The sequence below is a fragment of the Gavia stellata genome, chromosome 9, assembly GCF_030936135.1.
Source record: "Gavia stellata isolate bGavSte3 chromosome 9, bGavSte3.hap2, whole genome shotgun sequence".
Classification (NCBI taxonomy): domain Eukaryota; kingdom Metazoa; phylum Chordata; class Aves; order Gaviiformes; family Gaviidae; genus Gavia; species Gavia stellata.
In genome coordinates this window covers 8,127,016-8,140,222 of record NC_082602.1, presented here as the reverse complement: position 1 = coordinate 8,140,222, position 13,207 = coordinate 8,127,016, and the positions used below count along the sequence as shown (strand labels likewise).

The following is a 13,207-nucleotide window of genomic DNA, read 5'->3' as shown; positions in this document are numbered from 1 at the left end:
GTTCTTCATTAAATGAGCTAGACTTTATTATGAAGATTAATTAGCAGCAGCTGCTAACATTCACTAAAAGTTCATACAGTCCCAAGTCCAAGAAACAAACCCCAAAATCATTCTGAAAAGAACTAACAACAAAACAACTTGTTCAGCAGTTTGTGTTTGGAAATGTCTTTACAGGGACCCCACTGCGCTGTGATGAGCCAGTCTACCACAACTGGCTAGTGAGGCAATGAAACCAACAGGCTCCCCTCTTAACTGCTCTTTCTCCTGTTAAATCACGGATTCAGACACGTCTAAGATGCTTTTTCTGTGCTCCTTATTGCAACTGAGAAGAACCAGTACAAAGAAAATTGAGTAATTTACCAGTGTGTGCAGCTATGACATAACTCAAACAGCAGGGAACTGGGCAATTTTACTATTTTGAAATAGCAAAGAAATCCCTACAACCATGCAAGACTTGAGAGTGGGATAATATTCTTAAGAGTGGTTTTATATAACAGCCCTTTTTGGCTACTGGACACTCTTGGCCTTAACAGTTTCCATCACACTGCATCCAAGATTTTATCAGAAAACAGATGTTAGTTACTACCTTCTGTGCACCAAACTACCCTTCCTTGCTTGCAGCTCGTAATTGAAAGCGCTGAGTGAACCCATACAAGTGGCCCCTGCTCAGCCTTGCTCCTCTTTAGCTGCAAGCAAACAGCCAGGACAGAGCAGGTTTAACCCACTGCAGCACTCCTCTTCTGTGGGGACCCACTGCTGGGAAGAGCTAAGGGGTCCTTTGGTCCCCTTCCCTGAGCAGGAGTAAGGACAGGGAGGCAAGGGAATATCCCATCTGCCTTGCTCTCTTCGGCACCGGCACTGGCAGGGGTGCAGAAGACAAAAATCTGTATGTGTGCACGTGCACACACGCACGAGCTTGTGTGAGTAAAAAGAACAACCCCTGCTGCTACCAAAACTGCGGGAGCTGTGCCATCAAATTCACTGGAAATAGGTAGAGGTTCGTCACCCGTATCCAATCACTGGCGCAAACACCCTGCAGTGTAAAGCAGCCACAGCAGCAGTCCTGGCTCTGTCTTGGGTAGTGTGTGCTCTCTGGAAGAGCTGCACCTCCAAGATCACATCCTCCCCTCGCACCAGCATGGTGCAGGTGGTACTGGCAGTTTCTGACTACATGCTACATGCACACAGGAGGCGGTGCTCAGGCTGATGGCCAAACCACTATCTACGATCTTTCCTGGCAAACGCAATCAATTTTGCATACCCTTTTTGGGTAGCTCACAGCCTTAAGTAGTAACCATTGCCAAAAGGGATAGAATAGTTAAAGAATGGTCAGGAACTTCTACTGTGTTAACCCAGCTTTTTTTTTTTAATACAGCTCAAGTGGGTTTAGGTTTTTTCCCCTCCAACCTTTTGCAAATGAGACTTAATGGACCTTTGGTGAATAAATAAGACTACTTTGTTGTTTGGTTTTTTTTTTACAATAAGGCCTGAAAAACTAATTGTAAGCAACATACACAATCATCAAACTCCTTTCAAGCAACTTCCTCTTCCCTCTCTCTCAGTTCCCATCAAGCCTTTGACGATACCTTAACAGTCCATTAAGATGTCTCAGCAGATCTGATAGCTTCTTCAGATGTTACATGCTTGAAGTCGTCTTCCAGGCCTGAGAAGTGTAATATATTCTGGACCACATCTGATCCAAAGAAGCCACAGATCTTACAGGATAATTAAACAGTAGCCATCCAGTGGGAACTCCCAAGACCCGATGAAGTTTGTCTATGGATTTTATGGAATTATATCAAAGGGTCTGTTGCAGGGTAGCAACTGAGAAGTCATGAGGGAAGAAAAAGGCAAGAAAAATCCTGGGAATGGGGAACAATAGCAGTCAACCTCAGACAGGAGAGGTGAGGGAGGAAAAGCTAAGCCAAATACATTATTGTATTTAACGGGGAAGAAAAGGAGTGCCACAGGTTTGGTCAAGGGGAACGTAAGTTTAAAAGGAAGCAATATGTGGTGCCAGGGAATAAAAAGCATCTGCAGGCAACAGAGGAAAAAGGGAAGGGGAGGAGAAAGAAGAAGGAAAATATAAAATATGAGAGAGTCCATTTTGGCTGAGAATCTAAACATTTAAGCACCTATCTGAATGGCATTCTCCAGCCTTGCTGAACTTTTGCACAACATTCCCTTCTACAGCAGGTCTCTCTAATCTTTCAAAGGGAAGAGGACCAGAGTCTTTTTGAAAGCTATTTGCAATCCTCCTACTCTGGAGCTACATGTCATTTTTAAAAATTGTTATATTTTTACTTAACTAACACATGCCATTTGCCAGTCAGGATTCTTCAAGCTCTCCCAACACAAGAGTTCACAGACCATCCAAGAGTTTTGTTTTAGATAGGTGGTTTTTTTCTTTTTTTCCAGAGTGACACCAAAGACAACGTTTATAGAAAAAATGTCTCTTCTTATGAAAAATCATGTATATATGGTTTAGTACTTTGGTAAGAGCAACTCACTCATTCCAGGCTCAGCCAGATAGCTGTAGCGCTTACGTAAAGCAAGGGAGACAAAGTTCTGGCGCCGGTCAGCCTTGTCCGTCTGCAACAAAACATGATACTGTTTAGTGTCTTTAGTATCGCTAGCTCCCATTTGAACAGAACAATCATCAAACCTCAGCATGATGGGCTGCATTTTGCAGTACACATCCCCGCAAGGGAGAATGGATGTTTCTGTTCAGCTTCCTGAAGGCATGCTGAAGCCAAATTTGGGCAAGCAGGCAAGGAATGGACAGAGCTGGTCTCCATTCCTGTCTGCCATATAATGAGTGTCAGGCACTGTGGAGCAGGGAGCATGGCTATTGGAGGTGGCAGAAACCTGCTGTGAATGACTACCCTTCTGGAGCAAGCAGGGAAGAGATGACCCCATGGGTTCGTTCCTGCTCACAACATCTCTGCTTATCAGGTAGAAGAGCTCAGATAGCAGATGTAGCTCATGATCCTGCCTTAAAGTATCTCAATACTGTATTATCTCATTATCACTTAATAAACTGCTTCACACTACTAGAAATGGTATGATATTATTCATTCTCTGTATAATAAACCACCTTTGGCTAGAAACAGGAGATCAACACAGAAGACTACAGATACAGACATAAAACATTCATAAGAGTATGACTTAGACTGATCAAGTATTTCTCCCCAAATTAATTTGTCCTGAAAGCACATACATCACAATGTACACTGGCTTTAAAGTGAATACATTAAGGACAAAAAAGGCATGGGAGGGGATTTTTTTAATAGGCACAAAATGCAAAGATGTAGATTAGAAAGCAGATTACTATTGTTAATTAATAAATTGCATCATAAGTCGCTGCATTCAGTGGCATAGCTGCTAGTCTTAAATATTTAAAGTCCTTCAGAGATCAGCTCACTTGATTATGTGGCTAAAAATATGGTTTGTTTAGAAAGAAAACTATTGTTATAGCTATATAATAGCTCACTGGGAACAAATCCTGTGGAGTCAAAATGATGTGGTTGCTATTATTATTTTTTAACATCTAAGGAGTGTTTTGGTTTGCCTTTTTTTTTTATTATTTTAATCAGCAGGTGGCTACTGCTATTTATTTGCCACCAGGAAGAGAAGAAAACTTTGCTGCTCAGTAAATGGAATACATCTATGTAGTTTCTTTCATAAGGTGATCTCATTTATTACTACCTCTAGTGAGTAAAACCCACTCAATTTCCTGACAATCTAATATTGCAGTTTACAGCAAAGAGTGGATTTTTAAGCTGCAAATATCTGAGGTTTATGTGAAAATAGACTCGTATACAACATTTAGAAATTGCTCTTGGCTATTTTGCTTTTTCAAAAGAATCCAGTTTATTTTTAGGATAAAATATTATAGGCCACTATTGTGGCCTCAGCAATGCTTCTTTCCTTCTCAGAAATACAAGTTACCAAAGCATGGGCAGTATTTCTCCAAGAGGTAAAATCATATCCACTAAACTCTTCTTGATTTTGCCAAAAATGGACTTGGTCTTAATTTTATAATTATATCCTTCTTCAGAAGAAAATTAGTTAAATTTTAGACTGCTATTCTTCAATGGTTTAATTTCATAATATATAAACATGGTTTTTCCACATTTGTGCACTTCTACAGTTTTGCAACAGACTATCAGATGTTGAGGATATGGTTATTCTGTAGGTATCATTTCAATGCCATAGTTAAAAATAGTTGTTGTTTTTTTCTATAACATATTACTTTTCTTCACTAAATCTGAAGGAAATAAAAACAGAAGACATTGTTTATATTACCTCATCATCTTGATCTGACTCTGTTTCCTTTTGGTCCCAAGATGCATTGCAGAGACAAGGAATATTATAATGGACAGCAGGGAAAAGAATATCAGGATATGAAAAGGACCAAATTGGGAGCACAAAATGCAAGCTGATTTATAAGGCAAAGCAAATCCAAAATGTCAACACAAAAGAAAAAAAAAATCTTACATCCAATGCAAATCAACATGTGACATTACTGAAAGCATAAACTTATGACCTGCAGGCTGAAGCATGAGCTGTAAACAGAATCATAAAAATTATAGGAACTTGACACCACAGTAACAAGAGACTTTAAAAGCATTTTACACACAGGAAACCAATAAAACATAAATTTAAAAAGCCTTTATCATATTCCAAAGCATTCTCATTACTGGCATTTCACAAAGTTTCTTGATCACTAGCAGGAAAAAGAAAAAAAAAAAGACAAAAACTAAAGGAGCAAAAATAAAACCAAACCAACTCTAAGGAAAATGTTTACTTTTCCTAAAAAATACCTTTTTGTGTGCTGGCAGAGTGATATTCAAGTTGCAAACAGCTGTTTGTGGCAGTCCTTTTGTAGTCTTCGGTTCTTTCAAAAATGATAATCGACCACAAGGTTCCTGGCTGGTGTCTCTTACCTAGAAAAGAAATTTTAGTACAGTGTAGTAATATGTAGTAATTCAGATACCTAGAGGAGGTTTCTGGAGAGTTTCTCAGAGTTTCTTTCCACAAGAAGCTATCTAACGGATGAAGACCAATGTTACTGAGCTAGAGCTCAGCCTGAGGAGCTGAAGGAGAAAAGGTGTTACCACAAAAGAGTTAGATCAGCCTGAAGCTCTCTGATGGTAAATCCATGCAAGACAAGATGTTGAGTGAGTCCAACCAGACAGTTTCATACTGGGATATTACTGAGAGACATTTTCTGCTCACCTTCATTTTTTTCTGCCGTGTTTTACACTTGTGCTCACCAAAATGCTTAAAAATTTCTTTTGCACGGCAGCTATGATAAGACTAAGGAAAGTGAGCATCCATTCATGGTAATTTAAAGATGAACAGTGTGTGCACACTTTTTGGAGGCTGCTCTGCTGTACAGTATGTTATTGAATGCATCTCCTTTGCTTAGTCCCTGGGAAATAGCGGGTAATATTCTGGAGGTCTAACTTGAGATATGGTTTTAATAAAAGGCTGTGAATCCATATCACGGGTATTCTGGCCGCAGCTCTGCCAGCAGCTCTTTTGTGGCTTCATGCAAAACACCCTCCATGTTATTCACATATTAAACAATGACACTTCCATCCTTGGGGCAAGTTCATCCTATCGGGCTGAAAAAGTGTTAATCACTGGGGGGGTGTGGGGGAAATATCAGCAGAATTATGTGGCTTGTTTTGCTTTTACCTTGATAGAGAATGGCAGTCTATTTTCTTTGAAAGCATAAAAATTAAAAACGAGCTGCTGTCCTCCTTTAGTCAAAGGGGCCAGATTTCCATAGCAATCAACATAAATAGGTTTTCCTTCCAGAACCTATCAAAGCAATAAATAAAAGTCAATAAAACCTCTTTTCATAGTAGATCCATGCACATAAGTATATCATGATTTCCTCCACCATAGTTTCTGAGTTTAGCACAAGTCCCTACTCAGATTAAATTCAACAACAAATTAGAAAATCACTGCAAATTATGGAAAGGTATTATGAGTGCAGGTAGTTTCAGAAACCGTGAGCTACATGAGTGGCTTTTCTGGAGTAAGAATGTGTAGATTTCCTTCAAGAAACAGTGTGTTGGTGACTACTTATTCACCACAAACCAGCCCTACTCATGACTGTGTGTCTGTGGGGCCAATGAGAAGGAATGCCAAGTCAGCCGTCTGCAAAGCCCAACCAAGGCTACTCGACAGCAGCGCCTGAAAAACCCACTGTAGACTGGCCTGGGGCATCCATTTGGAGACAGGTCCTCATGCTTCACCTGCCTTGTCCTTTTTTGGCCTCCTTTCAAGAAATTTTTTGACACAGCCTTGCTGTGAGCCTTTATTTAACTGGACTTATAGTGGTGTTTGCAGGACATATTGCCATTTGGAAAACACATTGTCCATTTATAAGGAGGAAGCCATCTGTGAGTAAGAAATATACCTCAATGTCTTTGCTTCTTGCAACTTCTTCAAAGTTCTCTTGTTGCTCCAAAGTTTTATCCACTTTGTCATCAGTCATGCAGAAGCAACGCAAATTGGATTCCACAGGGTCATTCATTTTGGCAAATATCACAAACTTTGCCATATAAGGAACACATATTAATTCTCTATAAAGCTGTGTTGCCAGCCCAACAGTCTCTAGTACTTGATGGCAGTCTGCGAGCCAAAATCTGAGTGGGAAAAAGCAAACCATTAAATCAACTTTTCATTATGCTCAAACGTTGCTTAAGCCTTTAAAAAGAAACCATGTCCTGTGCTCCTCAGCCATTTTGCATGCGTACTGTCCTTGCAGACTTCCCAAAGCTGTCATTTTCCTTCTACTTTCAGTGGAGCTTTAACCATCCAAAAATCGGAATACCTGGCAATGAAATGTTGATACACTTATTTGACCCTTCTCACACTGGTATCTCAAAACTGTCTATTTTAAGTCTCATTTGAAGCCAAAGCAGGGAAAATCTATTTCTTGTGACCACACACCATGTATATTGTAATGTGCTTCACTGTACATTTGATTTGCTAAAACAACCTCCTTTATAGCACATACATACAGCAAAATCACATCTCCCATACAGGTTCAAACTGAATATGCCCACAGTAAAGTTTCCCAAAGAGACAGATGTTATACTGTTATTTTCTCATGATTAAGAGTTTGATGACAATTTTGATACAAGTTATAAATATTTTAATTTGTAGATTGTATGAGTCCTTTCCACAATATTTCAGCCCCAATCTATTTGGTTCTTTCAGCAATTCTCTCTCTTTATAAAGCTTTTTATAGGTGCAAATGTTATGTACTGAATAATAAACTCTTTACCTGGCATACCATGAATCTCCTCCACTAGGATGCATGATTTGTACAGATCCTGTTGAATGCCTCCAATCAGCATGTAAGTCTACTAAGTCCATCAAAATTAATTTCAAACCATGATTTTTTGGCAATTAATTTTTTGTGAGATTAGTTTTATGTAATTTTCAACTAAAAAAGCCCACAGCCAGAAACTGAATGTCTTTAACTTTTTAAACAAATACGTTTTTATGAACCCCCCAATTTTTTTATTGAATGAGCATTTTAAACTTTCCCGTTCTGTTGCTGTTTGCAGAAAAACAAACCCCTGTGTGGCACCGCAGCCTTTAGAGAAACAGCATGTATGATTGCCAGGAGACATCACCGCAGTAGAAAAGGCCAGGACAAAGCTTCATGTGCAACCCTGGATGTGTGGGATGCTGATACATAGTGACAAAGACGCATGTGGTCCATTACCGCTTCATCAGTCTTGCAAAAGACTTACAGAAAGCAAAAAAACAACCCCGCAACTACGCACTTTGTTAATCAAGGGGAACTACTCCCTAGATGCATTTGGCAATCTCTGTTACCATACCTGGCTGAAACATTGGTTGTGAATGAGACACAGTCATTTGAAAACGTCAGTGGAGTGGTGCCTGTGATATCCTCCCACTGCGCAGGTGAAGTACCTCCTGCATAAATATAAACCATGGAGATTTTCTTTCAAACATCAAGCACTTACAGACTACATAAGAACATCTCTATCTTAAGTTATTTTGCTTCACACATAAAAAGAGAACCTAGACAATAACGTTCTCCAACAGCTGAGCTACAGGTTATATATTACATCATACACTACACACCAGAAAATGATGCTGATGTAAACAAAGTACACACCTACAAGTCAATCAGCTAGGACAGAATTATTTCTGCAAACTACTTTTACTGACAACCATGTTTAATAACCAAGGCTGAAATTTTTCATACTGGCTGAATATAAAATACCATTTAATATCTGTTGGCAGAGTTCTTTTACAATGAATGGCATGAGACCAGATTTAAAGCCTAGGGAATCAGTGGGAGCCTTTCAAATGACCTCAGCTGGCTTTGCTCAGGAGAACTGACCTGAACTCTGCTGGACCAAGCACACCGATGTTCCCTTACTGGAAAGCACGAGTGGTACAGTTGTGAGAGAGAGAACAGAGGCACTGCTGTCACAGAAACCTTTGCAAAGAGCATGATTTTCTCTAACCTGTAATGCTACATAAAAGTCGAAGGCTGGGCGTTGTGTCTCCTTTGTACCCATTGGTTACACCTTCTCCTGATGGAGGCGGCACAGGAATTGTCATGGTTATCGGCTTATGAAATTTTCTTCTTCTTGGCTCCACGGTGACAATTGGACTGAAAGTTGCTTTGTTTCCAAGGACTTTTTTGACTATCTCCTCTGGAACCGGTTGAGCCTGTCAACACAGGGAAAGTATTTAAACTAGAGCTACAAATTGGTTATAGACATGCAGAACTGTTTTCCAAAAGATAATTCCATTTTCCTTTTATTTTATGTAGAATTTTATTTCTTTTTTTTCCCAGGCAACCTTCTCCTATAGCTCTCGAGGGTGATTATTAGTACAATTCATGCTTAGCATTTTTCTCAACAACCCGCTTATGATTTCCTAATAGCTAATTTGTAGAACAAAACTATAAATCTCAGAAAGATGCCTGCAGTATTTGCTGAGAGTTTTTCGGAGCATGTTTGGCTTTGTTTTTAATTTACCATGATGAGTGATATTAAATACAATTTCAAAATGCCAAAAGAGGCCTATTTTGCACTTGAGAAGTGAGGACTAGACACGCTGTCTTGGAGATGCCGAACAATTCTCACATGTCTGCCAAACACAAACCCGTGCTCCTGAGGAACACGGCGTACTCCGACTTACCTCTGTACTCAGTGCTTCCTGTGCGGTTCCACTAGTGATTATTAGGAAAGAAATACTTGTTTGGGTCAAATTCATACAGAATGCATCAAGCTACAGATGAGCTATAAGGAAATTTCAGACTTTCTACCTCCATTTTGCCTTGAAAGGTTTCCTAACTTTATATGGGAAGAAAGGAAAAAATAGCCAATATGGGAAGAAATGTTACAGAATTTTTGTAGTTTTTGCCACATAAGACCTGAACTCAAAAGTGACAGACATCTTATGGGAAACGGAGTTTTGCATCCATTTGCTTTTTCTTTTTTTTTTTTAAACTTTCAAGTCTGTTTCAATCAGGCTGACCTGCGACTTGCTACATTATTTGAACTGCAGAATGTATTGATATGCATAGAATATGTAGCTACATTGCAATCTCAGCAGTCACAACACTGCACATGGAGTCATCGTGCTTCCTTCACACTAGAGAGCTCTGGAAAGGCAGTTGTATAACCGTAATAGCAGAGCTTCCATTTTCTCAAGATTAATCATCTTTAGATGTGAAATATCATTAACAGAAACGTTCCAGTGTGAATTCCAAGCACTGGAATCCAAACCAGCATCCTTATTTCATGAACCCATCAGACTTGTCAGGTTGTTAAGTAATTTTAAGTGATAATTAACAGAAGCCAAAGAAAAAGATACCTCCCTGTAGAATATTTCTCCACTTTCTGTGCTGTTTATTTAAGGAGAGTTTAAGCTATTTGCTCTTCCGAGATTTCACCCATCGCTAGAAACACCAACGGTGAATGTCCTAAGCTACAACAGATGTATATGGGAGGTCTTTGACCCAGTAACAGCTGGCAAACAGCTGCATGAAACCCTTACCAAACACATTCCTATGGCAAAGGGCAGCCCAGTGACAGCAATCACAAAAGCTGCTACTTTGCCGCAGGAGACTAGGATCGCACAGCAGCTGTGCAGCTCATAGCTGCTGGCAGCTGCGGCCAACAGGAAGATGGCAGACAGTATCACTGAGGCTGTGGTTGGCTCCAGGCCTTTGCTTTTCTCTCCATTCTTCAGATGCTAAGCAATAGTCAAGGTGATGATAAAAGGGATGCTAGGCTTTTGCCACCGGGAAGAGGACTGTGCATCACCTGCGCCGGGGGGCACTGAGAGGCAGAGAGTACGCCCAGGCAGACACATGCCAATTCAGATCTCAGGTGTGAATACTACCCACCTTGCAACCCACTACTACGGAGCAGCAGGCTCCTTAGCTGCAAGCCTCATGCATTAAGACCAATGATGTGCTTGTAGATGTTGTGGATATGAACACAAGGGCACCTTTACCTGGAGCCCCACGCGGATTCTTTTGGTTAGAGCACCCTCGGGGAAGGATGCCTGGACACGTGGCACCGTCGTGCTGCTCAGCACCCCACCCTCTGGGCCAATTTGGTTACTCTCCTGCTTGATTCGGGAAACCACTGCGAAGTACTGAGGGAAATCCTTTGTGACGATCCTGCAGATACGCTTCTTCTCTAGCTCCTCAACGCTGTCCAGCTCTGGTGGGAAAAGACAGTTAAAACACTCAGGCATCACCTGCCCAGGTTCATACCAGACACATCTGTGAGTGTGATGTTTTCAATATGCCTTAAAATGCTTGAGAAGGTTTTTTTTATTTACTATAGGAGAAAAAAAAATATTCAGTTCTATTAATTATCAAGCTTTGGCTTGCTCTTTGAACTTTTGCATAAATCTTGACAATGAGGGCCAACAGCACTGGACACAGATCTGCCAGGGCACCTAAGCCCTAGGGTGTGACAGTCTCTGCAGCAGCAGCTGCCGTAGGATGGCTGGTTTGTCACACAGCTTGGGAGTCCCAAGTTAGTCTGAAGGAAATGGTCAAGCTTCTTTCCTCTCTCATCTTTATCTGGAAGCACACAAGTGCACTGATCTTTCTGTGCACACCTTCAAAAGACATTTATTTTCAGCCTCTTCCCTCACATAGCTCTGACATGCAGAAAAACACAGGAAATCACAGTCAGTTCATGAACTATCTAACTTCACTCCAAGTGTGCAATCCAGAGTTTGCTCAACTAAGGCACTTGAGAAAGTTATCTCCCAGACTGGCATCCATATAATCCTGACCAGACACTGAGCTCTCTGGTAAACTGTGGATGTGACAGAGCTCTGTCTGCCAGCCCTACCAATGAAATCATAGGAAGGATCCCTTCCCACATCAGGCTTTCAGCCATTCGGGTACCTGCCCCAAAATGATTGCATTGTGCTCCTCAGTTCCTACGGAAACTTAATGTATCCTCAGAGACAACTGGAACAAAAACAGGTCACCAACAATTAGTGCTCGCAGCCACATTCCCAGCTCGTAGGGTCAGCAGGGCTCAGAAAGGTGCATGGTGTATCTACCCTTATTAACTAATAAAGTGGATGACATAGACATATATGCACTGAAGAAAACCCTGTGATATGTCAAAAATATAACTAATTATGCAACTAAATGTGTATATATATATATGTACTAGTGAAATCCCTGTAATGTAATATAAACATTGTTCACAAGTGGAGATAATTACACAACTGTCAAGCATTTTTCCTGTAATTTCTTGCACTCGGCCTTTTTAGCTATTTTAACTGGGTTTCATTCCAGCATTCCACAAGTTTTCACTCTTATGTTCCTCCTTAAAAAGGGCACCACATTCCTAAAGAAAAAAGTTTGTTCCTCAAAAGACGACATTTCTATCTGATGTAGCAAGAGAAAGCAGGAGGACCAGAAATGGTACCAAGACAAAAGACACTTGTAAAATTCTTTATGTGACTGAGACATTTTGCTCCTCTGAACATATAAGCTCAATTACAGCTTCAAAAGAATTAGAATATAAATTTGGTAAAATGTCAGTTTTCCATTTTAAAACTTTCAGCAGGTAATTTGGATTAATTGCACGGTGTTGCTGTGGATCATATGTACCTACAAGAAGAGGATAATTTCTTACCATAATGTCAGCTTCCATTTACTTTGACTCGGAGATTGGTATCTGAAGCTCTCTAATGAATTAGGTATTCTGCCTGCAGCCTCTGGAAGCAATGGTTTGTGTGGGAGAAACTGGATTTTTAAACTCCCAGGCAGGTGTAATTCTTGACTAGTAAATCCTCTGCATTCTCCTGTTTGTTGCTAGAGACTAAACCCACTGTAAAATGCTCACAGAGATGAAGGATAATTAAAATTCTCCTGAAGTAGAAAATCAGTGTTTTATATAAGAACATTTCAAAATCCTTTGAGCCTGGCACGTGCTCTCCTTTAGAGGAGGAAGAAGAGGTGAAGATTAGAGCGGCAGAACAACAGTCAGGCATGGAGAGGAGTTGGACTATATATAGGGAGGTTATGTTTGGATAATACATATGTAAGCTTCTATAAGAAGTTGCCCTCTAACAGAAAAAAAAGATGATGAGCAATCAAACCACCTCTCTGACTGCCATGAGAAATGCAGCGTTAGCATGACAGAATTAATGAAACAGGGAAAACTAGTCCTGGGAGAGGTCACGTTTCCCGAATACACCTCATGCATTTTACAGAAAGAGCAATCACATTACTATTTTCCTCAGTTGCTGACACTTCACTCCTATGCAATATGTTTCAATTAAAAACCTCAAAGGATTTTTTGGATGGTTGGTTGGTTGGGTTTGGGGGGGGCGGTGTCTAACCACAGAGAAGCACACTATACACTTCATCTTACAGACAGGGATGGCAAAGCAGAGAGAGGTAAACCAGAAAGGTTAGTGGCAAAATTGGGAAGAGTCTCCCGATGTCCGTGTCTCACAGGATACCAGGTTCCCCCATACAGACATGTGCCCCTTAAGAAATTGTTGCACTAAAAGTGGGGCACCCAGGAGGCAGCATTCATGTAGACAAGAGTACAGGAGATGGATGGAGGCACAAAGAGCACATGGAAGAGGGCAAGGAGAAGCTGAGGGCTGTGAGACTTGTCTTAAAAATGCTGGTAACTAG

General features: G+C 40.5%; 1 protein-coding gene across 1 annotated transcript in view; it reads right to left on the bottom strand.

Moving 5' to 3' along the window:
- The window catches only part of ANK3 (ankyrin 3), a 210,247-nt gene that overhangs the window by 36,514 nt on the left and 160,526 nt on the right, over positions 1-13,207 (bottom strand). Inside the window, exons 29-36 of the mRNA XM_059821466.1 lie at positions 10,537-10,748; positions 8,532-8,739; positions 7,875-7,971; positions 6,437-6,665; positions 5,707-5,832; positions 4,827-4,949; positions 4,309-4,335; positions 2,511-2,592 (exon numbers count right to left, since the gene is read on the bottom strand). Coding sequence (XP_059677449.1) covers positions 2,511-2,592; positions 4,309-4,335; positions 4,827-4,949; positions 5,707-5,832; positions 6,437-6,665; positions 7,875-7,971; positions 8,532-8,739; positions 10,537-10,748 — 1,104 coding nt within the window. The remainder of the gene's footprint in view (positions 1-2,510; positions 2,593-4,308; positions 4,336-4,826; positions 4,950-5,706; positions 5,833-6,436; positions 6,666-7,874; positions 7,972-8,531; positions 8,740-10,536; positions 10,749-13,207) is intronic.